At 43.0% G+C, this 13,855-nt stretch overlaps 1 protein-coding gene across 3 annotated transcripts in view; it reads right to left on the bottom strand.

Moving 5' to 3' along the window:
- Positions 1-13,855, bottom strand: part of LOC146855507 (monocarboxylate transporter 2-like) — a 350,090-nt gene that overhangs the window by 76,984 nt on the left and 259,251 nt on the right. For all 3 annotated transcript variants that reach the window (XM_085653342.1, XM_085653343.1, XM_085653341.1), the window contains exon 5: positions 4,503-5,312. In XM_085653342.1, coding sequence (XP_085509468.1) covers positions 4,503-5,312 — 810 coding nt within the window. The remainder of the gene's footprint in view (positions 1-4,502; positions 5,313-13,855) is intronic.

The following is a 13,855-nucleotide window of genomic DNA, read 5'->3' as shown; positions in this document are numbered from 1 at the left end:
GGAGAGGCAGTGAGAAAGGGGAGATTAATAATAAGGAACAGCGAGGTAGTGACTGTAAGGGGGAGGACAGCGCACAGAAAGTGAAGGATGAAGGCACGGAGAGAAGAGATGGAAAGGAGCTAACTGTAAACTGAAACTAACAAAAGGAAGTCTCTGACTGGATAAACAAGCACAAGCCGGCGGAGCGTGGCGCGCGCGCTTGGCGGGGGCGGGGGAGCGCATTCCAGGCGGGGGAGCGGACCCTTTGAAGTGCTCCCAAAAGCGGAGTGCATGGCGGCACGATGCGCGTGATTGTGCGTGTGCTAGCAATGCAATCCGCTTTTGGGGAGCACTTTGAAAAGCCTTTTTACAATAGTCTTGCTTTGCGATCGCTAACGCGGTAGCAAGGCGAGACCTAAAAATCCTTAGAGACTCCCTGTACATATAGGTTATTTCGGAATCCACTCCCTTGTGATTACAGAAAGATTTTCATTCACCTACCCCTTGTCAACATACTTGGCCATGCTTGAAATATCTCTTGTGATACATATAACAAAGGGTCACCTTGGGAGACTAAGCATACTGGTATTTGCAATTGTTTATCCTCCCTTAATTCCACAAGTTTGAAAAGGCACCAGTTAGAATATTTTCAACCAATCACTTAAAATCCGTCAAAAATCTACAAACTTAATATAATCACTGATTGATCACCTTTTCCAGCTGGCTTAATTACAAATGCCTCTGAAGATTCTCCAAACACTGGAACTTTGTCCTGCTTATCTTATTAAAACTTAGAGGCCTGGATATATAGTACTCAGAATCAAAACTATGATAACATGTTAACATAATGTATTGATAGAAGGAATAACATGCTCTTAAAACGAAATCCTATAAAGTCTTTCCTAGATGGCGGTATCATTACACCTGCAATTTCTTCTTAAAAAGTACCTACACATTCAATTCTATTAAGAATTGTGATCATCAATGCCAATTCGATGCTGATCTGTTTTCGATGTTGGAACAAATATTAAACCTGCTTTATAATGAAATGACTCCAATAGATCAACTCAAACCCCAATAACTGCATTATACAACCAATTAAAGAAATGACAAAGCACTTGTTAATAAAAGCCACAGGCCCAAGGATCCCTTATACAAAGATTTGGAACATCTTCACGTGGTAAAACAATATGATGACTAATTAGAGTATAAATAATGCTGACTTGCAGCAAACATTGCAAAACCAATTCATAACATGGATTCACACTATGCAATTGTGACCATCTAAATGTACTTTGTTTTCAGTCTGGTATAGCATTAATTACGTAATATTGTGAAGCTTCACAGAGGCATATGTTGACAACTCAATCGAGGCTAACGTAGATTCAGGTCTAGTAGCATAAATGGATTTCCACAACCGGCTTCGTGAATGATGTGTCCTTGTTCATACCATACATTGTTGATTTCCTTATTACTTTCATGCATGCCTTTTTTATTCTATATATACTAGTCTGCTGTCTGGTAATCATCCAATTATATACATTTGACCCCTTCTCAGATGTCAAGTGACCAAAACATAATAATTACAGCTCTTCACATTCAATTGTATTATCACAGCGGGGGGGTCTGAAATACAAAGTACTGTGTGGCTCGTTAGTGTAGCTAATATCTCAGATACACAAAAAGACAGGGTACGCCCTGGTTTTTCATCTCTTCTTGCCATCTTTTTGGTCCTAGTCCAGCCTTTATGATAATATGCATTCGAGCCTGTTGCAAATGTCTTCATTTCTTCCCTCAACTTTAGTGGACAAATCTTAAAATGAATACTATTTGAAAATAATTGAAATGGGACTGGTTGTAACAGGGATTAGTGAGTTGTTCATCCCACCACATCTTTACGCGTGGTGCACTAAACATGTCCAAAACCCTATACTTGTAAAATCTGAGCAATTTGTATGTTCCAATTCTGACTTGTTTAATCATAGTTAATTCAGCTATCTAAAGAACACTATTTCTAAGAAACATTTTCCATGTTATGTTATATAACCCTGTCATACAGATTCTTGTAGCACATGCTTATGCTTTATAGGCCAGTCTTGGGTTACTTGTGCTCCCATTCAGAGGGAATGGCTATAGGAGTCTGTATATAGCTGGATCCTGTCTGATGTGGCATGGTGAGCGGAAATAGTGGTTTGAATTGTGGCTTAGGTAATTATCAGTGGCTACGATTCATTCAAGCACTCCAAGCATTACTGTTTGTTTTCCTCAGTATGCTTGGTTTGGTGCAATGGATATTCTCAGATGAGGGCTGAGTGCTCATTCACCTTAGGACTTGAAATATACGTAATACATGTTCACCTCCTTCATCTTGAGCTCTGTCTGTCTCTCGATCACTTTGCTGTCACTCTCATTCAGCCCTCTAGCAGGTCGTTCAATTTTGTACCACTGAGCTTAGTCTCCAGTGCTATTTATTTTACTGATATGTATGAGCTGATCTTCACAAACTGTGTTTGATGGATAGACTAGGTTAGATAATGGACTTCGGTTTGCCAATCTCTCCATGGCCTGAGTGTTTTTTTCATCTAGGTGTTGTATAGGGGAACCTAAATTGGAAGGGTACATTTTTAAGGTTCAGACATGCATTCTACAACATCTAAATCATGTAGTGGTCAGAAAGTACATTCGTAGGCATTTGAAGATCTTCTAAGGTTGTGCTGCTTTTTACATCATGTCAAACATGCTCAAATGTATCCGGTGAAAAGAACCAAACAGAAGGCAAAGCATACAGAAGTTGATGTGTTCAATATTGCTTCTGCAGGTTATGCCACATTTCAAAGTTTAACACTCAGAATAGGAATTATTTATCACAGTGAATTACATGTGCTAGAACAAGAGGACAATTTTGTTATGTTGAGCATATAATAACGAGTATAAAGCCTAAAGATGTTCTCACAAAAATAACTTCATATTATATGGCCAGCAATATGAAATGTAGCTGTAAGACAGTTAAGAGGTTAAAAGGCTGACTGAAATAAACTGCTGTGGCAAACAATTGACTGTAAAACAATTATTGCTGTAAGGAGGAATGCTTGCAATTAACAAGGTGTTATATACAATCATATAATAGTAAGGAATCGATCTGGCAAAAGGAACAACCAGTGGACTGATTACGATGCTGGTCAGACTCTAGCCCGACCGGCACCATGGTGGAGACAGGACCATCCAACTAGAAGTTGGCGGTCCCGCTGCCTGGATTAAGATGCGACTACCTACATGACCATCACAATGTGTATATTTCCTATTGCGGTGTGTGCTGCGGGCTGCAGCACACACGCAAATAGCGAATAAACACATTTGTGGCAGGAACCATGAATGGCCTGCCACATGGTGCAGGGATGTTTAGGGAGACACTATAGGTGCCACCAGGTCCCATAGCGGAGGGCCAGGGGAGAAAGGGGTCCTGCTAGGGGCCCCCAAAGTCACTTTTCGCCTGCCTTTTCATAGCGGGTGAGCCGCCATTAAAGGGCAGGCACCCTCATTGTAGGGCTTACTGACCATCTGACGCATTGATGGGCTTCTTGAGCCTGTAGGAAGTGCGCCGGATGGTCCCTCCACTAGATGCCTCTGCCAGCTGCATCGTAATGTGGATGACAGAACGCAGGGTCCACCACAGATGAGCCCTCGGTGTTGGACTCACCAACATCGTAATCAGGCCCTAGCGTCAAATATGAAGGATTTACATTTTTTAAATAGGTTTTTGGAGAATAAAACGTTAATGGAATTACAAAATAAAAATTGTAATTGCCTCATTGCAATCACTCTTAACAAATGCATCGAGGGGCTAAAATGTTGAAGTTAAGTCTTTCAGCTCCCTGGACGAACCTGGTATATTTGTGGACAAGAAAATGAGATAGAACATTTTACGTACCTGTGCTCGTTGAAGAGCCTGTTTTTGGTATCGACGTATGAATGACTATAATAGGTGTATATGGCACCACTCAAACATTAGTCACAACATGTGAATAAAATGTTTTAGTTATTAATTAATAGCAACTAGGAAACTTCTCAGAACTAGCAAAAAATTCACCAATTTGTTTATCAGAATAATGGATACTTTTGCTGAGGAGGAGGGCTTTAGCTTTCTAACAATAAGGCAACAACAATGTACTTGTATTACCGGCTAGTGTTATTTTCCAGCTGGGGCTCGAGGCTGCACTCAAAACCAAATTGAAAATAGTGAAAGCATGCAAGTAGATGCTACAACCCATGAAATTAATTAGATTGGCCAAGAAAGTACCACTTCCTTGAAAATTAATAAACGAGAAAAGAAGTAATGCTTATTCATACACATATAAATATGAAATACGGTTAACTCTTTACTAGCGCACTGACGACTCAGCAAATCTGCAGTTTATCAATAAAATAAATGCTAACACATTGCAACTGCTGCCTTATGTTCGGTAGTAGACATGGTAGCATGAAATGAAATATGTAGGTCTAGAAAATGAACTAGTACGTCTTACCGCCAAGAGGAGGGCCAAGCAGAACAGGACAGCACTCCACAATGGTGACAAGGCCAACAGCACTGGAGAAACGAGCAGCTCCTACTAGGTCCATTAGCGTCTCAAAGAGGACGCTGCTGACCATTCCAAAGGCAAAACCGAAGAAGACTGAATATACCACCAGACCGGTGTAGTCACTGGCAAATGGACACAATACATGGCAAATGCCATTGTACAGGACTGCAAAGCTGAAGAAGTACTGGATCCTTGGGCGGATCAGTTTGGAGTTTGCCACTAGCCCCATGGAAGGCCTTGCAAACATGTCCACAAATGCTAGAATGGAAAGCAAGAATGCTGATGAATACTCATCAATGCCCATGTGTTTAGCATAAGGAGCTAAGAATACTATTGGGGCAAAGAAACCCAAGAACATGATACAATTTCCAGATAAATATATTAGAAATCCTCTGTGCTTGAAGAGCGACAAGTCTAAGTATGAATTGATGGTTTGAAGGACTGACAACTTTTTGTCATTACTGGCATTAGGTTCCACTGGAGCTTTCTCAACATCTTTTTTTGTAGGAGCTTGTTTAGGTCCAACGGGCCTCATCAAAGACCCAGCTACACAGCAGTTCAAAAGTAGTCCACCCAGGATAAGAAAGCTACCTCTCCAGCCAAACATATTGAAAAGAAACTGATTCAGGGGCGCCAACGTGCTCAAAAATACAGGACTTCCTGCCATGGCCATTCCATTGGCAATTGGTCGTTTCTTGAAGAAATACTTTCCAATAATTGTTAAAGCGGGTTGCAAGTTAAAAGCTAATCCAAAACCTAGAAAATAGAAATGAGAAAAATATATGTGAAATAGAACGTTTAACACCCATTGCATGCATTCTATATTGAGACAAATATAACACAATTTTTAAGAAAGTAAGCACACACAATTCAGCTATTACTAAGGTTCTGCTACCAAAAATCTGACAACATATGTGGTATTGTGTTAATGAGTAAATCTTGTATTTAATAAAAGCCTTTGTCATTGACATGTGGAGATAACAGAGTAACACATACATCTGAATGCATTGTCTTATATTCACATATTGGGATGGTTTAAAGGGTTACATAGCAGCTTACCTAATAGTAAACTGATCTGTTCAGATCTGTACACTCATCAGTTTGGAGTATGTTTGTCCTTATGTGCTTGGGTCAGTACTCAATCAGTGACAAATGAAGACTAGTCGACAGTACATTTGACGTTTCATACTATGCATAATCCACAGAGAGACGAATTGTTAGAAAATTGCATTCTCTGACTTTTTGAGAGAGGTTATGCCATGGTGATATAAATGCCCATTGGATCCTGCAGATGCTACTGTCTGAACTGCTTCAATCTTCTTCCATAAAATATCATGGAATGCATTATCACATACAGAGAGCAGTAGAAGGGCAAAAGCTTTGCATGATATTATAAATTCAACTCTGTGTTGCTCCTACTTTTTTTTTTACTAACTTCCATCTTTTTTGGGGATGACCATCAACCAACTATTTAATCTATCATAGTTCTTGTGCTGTGCAAGACTTAACTACAGGTCACATGTGTGACCAAGCCATCTTCATTACAGAAACATTTTACACCAAATTAAAATGTAAAATTTTATTACACAATAATCCAAAAAATGATATATGAAACCATTACAGTGCAGGTCTGAAGTAGACTTGTTTCATCAAGCTGCACTTTCGAGTGTGCAATGATGATTTCTGCCAATCCAATTATCAGGTTTTCAGAGAAGTGATAAGCTGGCCAAGGGCTTCAAATGATTTTTAACCCCTCAAATCAGAAATCATGATTATTAGAAGAAATCATGATTTCATTTTAGTTGTAAAACGTTTTGCAGGGTAAAGGATGGGCAAAATGAGCATTGCAGTGATGGGACTTTCCTTTCGTCAGTGCTGAGCACATTTGTTCATATTTGGAGAGGTTGAGCACAATCCTACATATTTTTTCCGCAAAAGATGTACGCTTTTTGCTTGTTCAAAAACATCCAATACCCAGGCTATCAAAATAATTGTAGTATATAATGATTTTTCATTGTGTACTTACCATACATCAATTCATACGGTAAAATCATATGAATGAAAAATGAGTATGAAGGAAACTGCATTTTTAATTGTGCCTAAGAAGTTTAGGAATAGTGGTTATTTTGTATATCTCTGAATTTGGGATTATCCATAATATCTTATTTGGAGGGGATTGCAGAATCTGTGCTTTTTAGCACTCTGACTCACATTTGAAAGATAAACATAGAAAGAAATTCAAAAGATAATAACAAATGTTCTACTATTCTGTTCCCATACATCTCTTGACAAAAAAGTATCCCCTTCTGTGGATTCTCCTACCACCATGACAGGAAAGACCCAAAATGCAAATGAGATGAATCAAGATTTTTCCACTGAATTAAAATCTTTCTGGAGATGTAGTATCTGGGCCAGTGCTTAATTTGCAAACAGTAAGTGCCAGGGCTCTGGTCAGAAGAACACTGTAGCTTGCGCCACACATTGCCCCTGCCATGTTGCTAATGACAGTAACAACCCAACTACTAACCATCACACTGCTACAAGCATGACAACTCGGACTGTTTCAGGCCCCCAAAGCTATAAAAATGGCTTGGGCCGCATGTTGTATTCGTTTTTAATATATATATTGAGTCAAAAATTAACTGTTGTTGTGGTCATCTCTAAATTAGCCTGATAGCGCCCACTTGTAGCAGACTGTCACAGGCCCCAGTGCTGACAATTAAATCCCGGTGCTGAGCACTGGAAACCACTGGCTGGAATTAAGCACTAATCTGGGTCCATGGTCAGACAGCACCCATAAAAAACCTACAAACCCCAGACGTTTCTAAGAGCTATACAGAAACGGCAATCCAGATTGATGTGGCTTGTGTGGAATCAAATAATTTTTCTCACCGAGAATGCCATGCAAACATCAAACTTTGGCTTAAATCACAGATGTCTCTTCTTTCTATAAGAGAAGATTTAGAATTTGAGGAGATTGACAAAGGTCCAGCCACCCAGAATTCCCATGAAGATCTCAATAAAATAAAGTACTGCAGCAGGAACTGGAATTAACTTGGACCATGTGAAGCCAATGTAGGGACATTGTGGTCTTTACATGGGTGCAGTGTTGCTCCATTCATGTCATATTCATCAAAAAAGTTTCAGGATTGGTAGGGTTCCCTGGGTGTTGGTCGACAATAAGCTAAAATGTTATAGCCATCCCAGTTGAAAAAGAGAGGAAATTGGGTGTTTTATGCATATTTGTGAAGTTTGCAGGGTATACTTGGTAGGGAAACTGCCTGGGATACAGGTAAGTCACAGCACCCTGGATAACCCTGGGTCTCTAATCTTACAAAATGCCCAGTGTTGGTAGGGTTTCATGGGTGCCGGCTGAACCAGAACCAGATTACTGCAGCCTTTTCCTATGGCAAGTGAGAGGAAATTACTATTTATTTGGGTGTAGTTTTCATACGGGATAGTTGGGGTGGGGGGGGGGGTACAACCTCTATTCTGCCTTACCCTGGAGGTAGAAATACTGTCTCGTGCCTGGGGATGGGGGCACTTCATTTCCTGTCTTTTCTTAAATTCTGTGCGCAGGGTATGTATGGCTTTTTCTGTTACATTTTTAGATTGTGGTGGCCGACAGGTTAGCGCACCTTATCTGGTGGCATGACTGCACAGGATTCACTGCCTTTCTTCACATATGTATAGAAAAAGAGGAGAATGTGTACACCCTCTGCAGAGATCCAAAGAATAAACGGATAAACTTTCTTCCACTTGCATAACTCGACAGCGGTTTCCGACGCCACCTCACACCTATGCACCCGGCTTCCCTGGGATAGGTAACTTGGGTCCCATGGTATCCACGGGGGTGGCTCTCGAACCTTCTGTCTTCCACTGGGTTTCTGCAGGGTCCACCGGGAAGGGTCCCTAATCATTAAAAATCCAACAGCTACTTGCACATAGACTTGTACGGAGCACGCGGTCGTGTTCACACACTGCACACACTCTCTGTGTTGTCCCTATCTACTTAACTTGGGTGGTTCTGTGGGTCCCCAACAATTCTACATCCTCTAGATATTGTCCTGACTCTAATCATGGTTCTTATACCACTTATTTAGAATATGGTTTGGTCCCCCCCTGGGGCCCACTTAGTATTACTGCTTATTTACCGTGATTCCTTTGCTTTAGCATTGTGTGCGTTGTGTCTATCACTGTGTGGGAGATACTGTAATGTACTAGATAGTGTTATATAATAAATTTGTTTTTTTATAAATACTTTGTGTGGTTCTAATTCATGTAATCTATACCATAAGATTGCTTTCTTGTAAAACAAGCTGCATTACACTCCTTCAAGACTAAGCCTGAAGGCTGCGCTCCACAGCTACATCTTGGATAGTTTTCTAAGGTTGTTTGAGACCTCCTAAATCACCGTAAGGGTGGTCTGGACTGGTGCCAGGTGCCCACTTACATTAGTGGACATCATATACCAGGTTAGCTTCTCACAATAATTTGCAGGGGCAATTACTCAGTGAGATGCATGGGGATACCTCATTGTTGGAGTTGCTCATGAGAAGAAGGCATGTGTCTGGACGTTATCCCTAGATTACATGACAGACTGGCTGGGTTTGGGAAATAATAGTTACATGAATCCTGAAGCTACCGACAATCACTAGGGACCTGAACATTTGGATCCTCCAGCCATTTCAGCATATAAACTTGGACATACCCTTGGAATGCGTGAAGTAAGGGGGTTGTCATACATTAGGGGATCTGCAACCCAGGAGGTGCTCATTGCCTTTCAAGAAGCACAAACCACATGTTTGTGTTGTCTATTAAGTATTGTCTGGCCTAAGAACACAGCAAATGCATTATAAATGCTTTGTTGGTACTAGTAATGAGGCGCATGGCCACTGGCTGGTTGACTAAGGCCCTGGTATCAATATGTGGGTGAAAAACGCAAAGGAGTGGGCATTAGATGAGGAGGTCTGCATTAGAATATCTAGACGGGACAAGAATGTTATTGGGGATCTAGAAACACAATGAATGCATTTGTTGGGGACACTGAGTCTGCTACTATTCCTCGGTCCCAAATGTTTTGATCTGAAGGAGGAACCTAGGACGACAAGGCTGCAGGTGATGCTCATATAGAAGGGTTTCCTCTAGTCTTCTGTTTTAAAGATATGTGGTAATCACTGGAGGGATGCTGATGAGTTATTGCATATATGATACATATGATATGTCATGCGGTTACACATAATATTGTAATCATTGTATTTCGCAAATGGGAAACTGGGACTCTTTTTTCTTCTTGGTTTTATAGGTTGTTATAATAAAAACCTAAATAGTTAGAAAAATGTCCATAGAGCACAACAAATAGGTCATTTGCCAAACTTAAAATGCCATGCCCCTGAAATCTCGTGCTATAATTCTTTTCTTAATTGCTGAAAAGGCTAATACTGAATTTCTTCTGAAACAATACCTCCACAATGACCTTGTCAAAGCCATCAAACATTTTTGCATTGGGAGATATGAAAGAGGTCTCTTATACTTTCAGCATATGGGTAAGGTGGTGTAATAATGAGGTGGGAAGAGGCATCTTGTTATTTCTACAATCACAGAAATAACTTTTTATTAGCATAAATAAAGCCTTTTACCCGAAACATTCTGAAATCATTAAATATACACCTAATTCATTAGCTGAGCAAAAGAGATTGGGTCATTGAATTATTGATACTGATGTTGGTTCTCCTGTCCACACTGGAACTTGTGGAAGAGCTACTAAAACAATGCCCTTAGTTCTGGGCGCTAGCCACCCCAGTTTGCCTTCCTCACATCATCAAAGCTGATTGCTGCAAAAGAAAAAAGGAATTCTTCTTCAGACACTTTGTTATGGGCTTTGAGGTTAGACTCAGAGATCCCGGTGCACATGAACTCCTGATTAATGCATTCTACACACATAGAAACATTATTTAGATATGCCAATTTTAAATACAGGTATAGAGAAGTTTGAAAGAGTTAGTCTAAACCAGTTCTTCTTGATATAAAATAAAAAAGGTAGCATGATAAGTTAAAGGTTTCATGACTCCAGGTTTTCCTGATCACATTAAAGTCCACCGTCTCAGAGACTGAGAGGGGAAAGAGGCAGATGAATAGCTGAGAATTCCCAGGAGTGGATGCCCTCAGCACCAGATGATTTTGAAGGGGTTGTGAGATCAATCAATCAATCAGGGGATTTGTAGAGCGCACTGCTCACCTGCGAGTGTCTCAATCCACAGGGGGAGTGAGTAGCTCCATTAGGGTCATTCGAAAAGCCAGGTCTTGCGGTCCCTTCTGAAATGGTGCAGTGTTAGGCTCCGTCAGAGGTGAAGGGGGGTGTTCGTTCCAGGTATTGGTTGCGAGGCAGAAGAAGGATCTTCCACCAGCTCTGGTCCTGTAGAAACGAGGGACAATGGCTAGGGCGAGGTTGGCTGAGAGAAGGTTTCTCTTGGGGGCGAGGAAGGAGATTCTGTTGTTGAGGTATTGGGGTCCAGTGTGGTGTAGGGCTTTGTATGCGAGTGTGAGCAGCTTAAAGGTTTTTCTTTCTTAGATGGTGAGCCAGTGGACGTTACAAAGGTGTTGGGTGATCTGGTTGTGTTGTGGGATATCGAGGATAAGTCTGGCTGCGGCGTTCTGGACAGTCTGAAGTTTGCGAGGAGGTTTTTGTTGATTCCGACGTAGAGGGCGTTGCCGTAGCCCAGTCTGCTGGTGATGAGTGTGTGGGAGACAGTTTTCCTGAAGTCGAGGGGGAGCCACTTGAATGTCTTGCAAAGTATGCAGTGGGTGTTGAAGCATGTGGTGGATACAGCATTAATCTGGCAGTTCATGGTGAGTGAAGAGTCGAGTATGATGCTGAGGTTGTTTGCGTGGTCACTTGGGGAGGGTGAGTGTCCGAGGGTGGGGGTCCACCAGGTGCTGTCCCATGCGGAGGGAGTGGAGCCAAGGATGAGGACTTTCTCGGAGTTGAGCTTCAGGCAGCTGTTGCTCATCCAGGTCGCAACAGCTTTCATCCCTTCTTGGAAGTTGTGACTGGTGATGTTGGGTTCCTAGGTGAGGGAGAGGATGAGCTGAGTGTCATAGGCATAGGAGATGGAGATGAGACCATGGGCCATATAGACGTTGAAGACTTTGGGGCTGAGGGAGGATCCTTTGGTTACTCTGCATCTGATCTCTGTCGGTTCTGAGAGGAAGGGTGGGAGTTTTATTCCTTGTGTTCTGCCTGATAGGAAGGAAAATATCCAGTCTAAGGCCTTCAATTGGATGTCTGCCTCGTGGAGTCTGGTGGCTAGTGTGGGGTGAGAGATGATGTCGAAGGATGCTGATAGGTCCAGGAGGATGAAGGCTGCCGTTTGGCCTTGGCCAAGGAGGGTGAGGATGTTGTTGGTGGCAGAAAGAAGGGTGGTCTCGGTGCTGTGAATGCTGAAAACTCCAGACTGAGAGGTGTCTAAGATGCGCTGGGTTTCTATGAAGTGTGCTAGCTGGGTGTTGGTGGCCTTTTTGATGACTGACTGCAAAAGATAGCAGTGAGATTGGCCTGAAATTCTTGAGATCCGATGGGTCTGCGGAGGGCTTCTTTAGGAGGGGGTTGACTGCAGCACGCTTAAAGTTGTCAGGGAATGTGGCTGTGTCGAGGGAGCAATTGATAGTTTGGCGTAGCTCGCGTCCAATGGCAGTGGCAGCCCTGTGGAAGATGTGCGGCGGACAGGGTTTAAAAGGTGCAACGGAGTGGATGCTCGTCATCATCTTTAAGGTGTCTCCTGTGGTGAGACAGGTACAGGTGAGAAGGGTCTGTTGGGTTGAGTCGTTGGGGGAGGGGGTTAAGGCAGTGCCTAGTCTTGATCTCTGAAGTTGTCGTAGAGCGTCTTGATCTTGAGGTGGAAGAAGCAGCTGAGTTTGTTGCAGAGGTCTTGGGAGAGAGGAACGTCAGTTGTTTGGCTGTTGGGTTTAATGAATTCCTGTATGATGGAGAATAGTTCCTGGGAGTTGTGGGCATTGGCGAGGATTCTGTCTTGGATGAAGTTTTTCTTTGCTGATCTAATGAGTTGGTGGTGAGTTGTGATGGCTGATTTGTAGGCGGCACTTGCTTTCGGGGTTTCACTGTTTCGCCACGTCTTCTCCAGGTGCGCTTGGATTCTCAGAGTTCTATCATGAACCTGTTGACTTTCTTGTTGTGTCGTCTTGTGTTGTTCTGAAGGACGAGAGTGTTGTCGCAGTAGGTGATCCATTGGTGGCAGTTACCTGCCGCTGTGTTGGCATCTATCATAGTAGGGGGTGAAGTGCAGGTGAGTGCAGAGGTGAGGAGTTTTTCGGAGACTTTTTTCCAGCTTCTGCGTGGGAGGCGGCATGTGGACATGGGTGCGGTGGGTTTTGTAAAGGAGAAATGGATGCAGTGGTGGTCGGTCCGGAGCAGTTCCTTGGTGCGGCTGAAGCGAAAGTTGTTTCCTCATAGATGTACACGCAAAGATTGAGTCAGGTGTGTGTCTTGCTGTGTGAGTGGGAGTGGAGACCAGTTGCTTCAGTTCTATGTTGGTGAGATTCTCCAGGAGGGCGGTGGTGTTGGGATCGCCGTGGTTGTCCAGGTGGAAGTTCATGTTTCCGAGTAGTATGTAGTCCATAGAGATGAGGGAGTGGGGTGCGATGTGGTCAGCGATGATGTTGGTGAAGGGAGTGTGGGATCCAGGCAGTCTGTAGGCAAGTTTTCCGGGGAGCGTCAGTCTGGGGTTGGGCTGGATCTGGAAGTGGATGTTTTCCATGGGGGGGCGAGGTGTCAGTCAGAGGGTGCTTTTGTGGACGATGGCGAGGCCTCCTCCTGGGCTATCTTTCCTCAAGATCTTGTATCTGTCAGTTTTTGTTGCATTCAGAGGTGAGTAAGTGGAGAGTGCTGGGGTCATAGCTATGGGGGGGGTCCCTGTTGCTGGTCATGGTCGGGTCGGGGATGGGCGCAGACGGGCTTGCCTTCGGCACACCAGCTGCACAAGGCAAGACCCTTCCTCTCAACCCCTACCATCAAGTAGGGGTCGAGAGGAAGGGCGGTCAGCTGGGAGTTGAGAGCGGGAACGACACGCTGGGGAGATGGGGCTGCAGGGGCAGCAGCGGTGGGGAGTGCAGGAAGAGGGAGCAGGAGGGCAAGAGGAAAATAGGGAGAAAAAGAGACAGAGAAAGGCAAAGAAACAGAGGCACAAGAGGAAATGGCAGAGAGAAAAGAGGCAACAACGAGAGAAAAAAGGACAAGAAACAGAAGCACAGGAGAGAAAGGCAGAGAGAAAAGAGGGAAAAAT

This window comes from Triturus cristatus, chromosome 4_1, assembly GCF_964204655.1.
Source record: "Triturus cristatus chromosome 4_1, aTriCri1.1, whole genome shotgun sequence".
In the NCBI taxonomy this organism is placed as follows: domain Eukaryota; kingdom Metazoa; phylum Chordata; class Amphibia; order Caudata; family Salamandridae; genus Triturus; species Triturus cristatus.
This window is presented reverse-complemented; position numbering and strand designations above follow the sequence as displayed.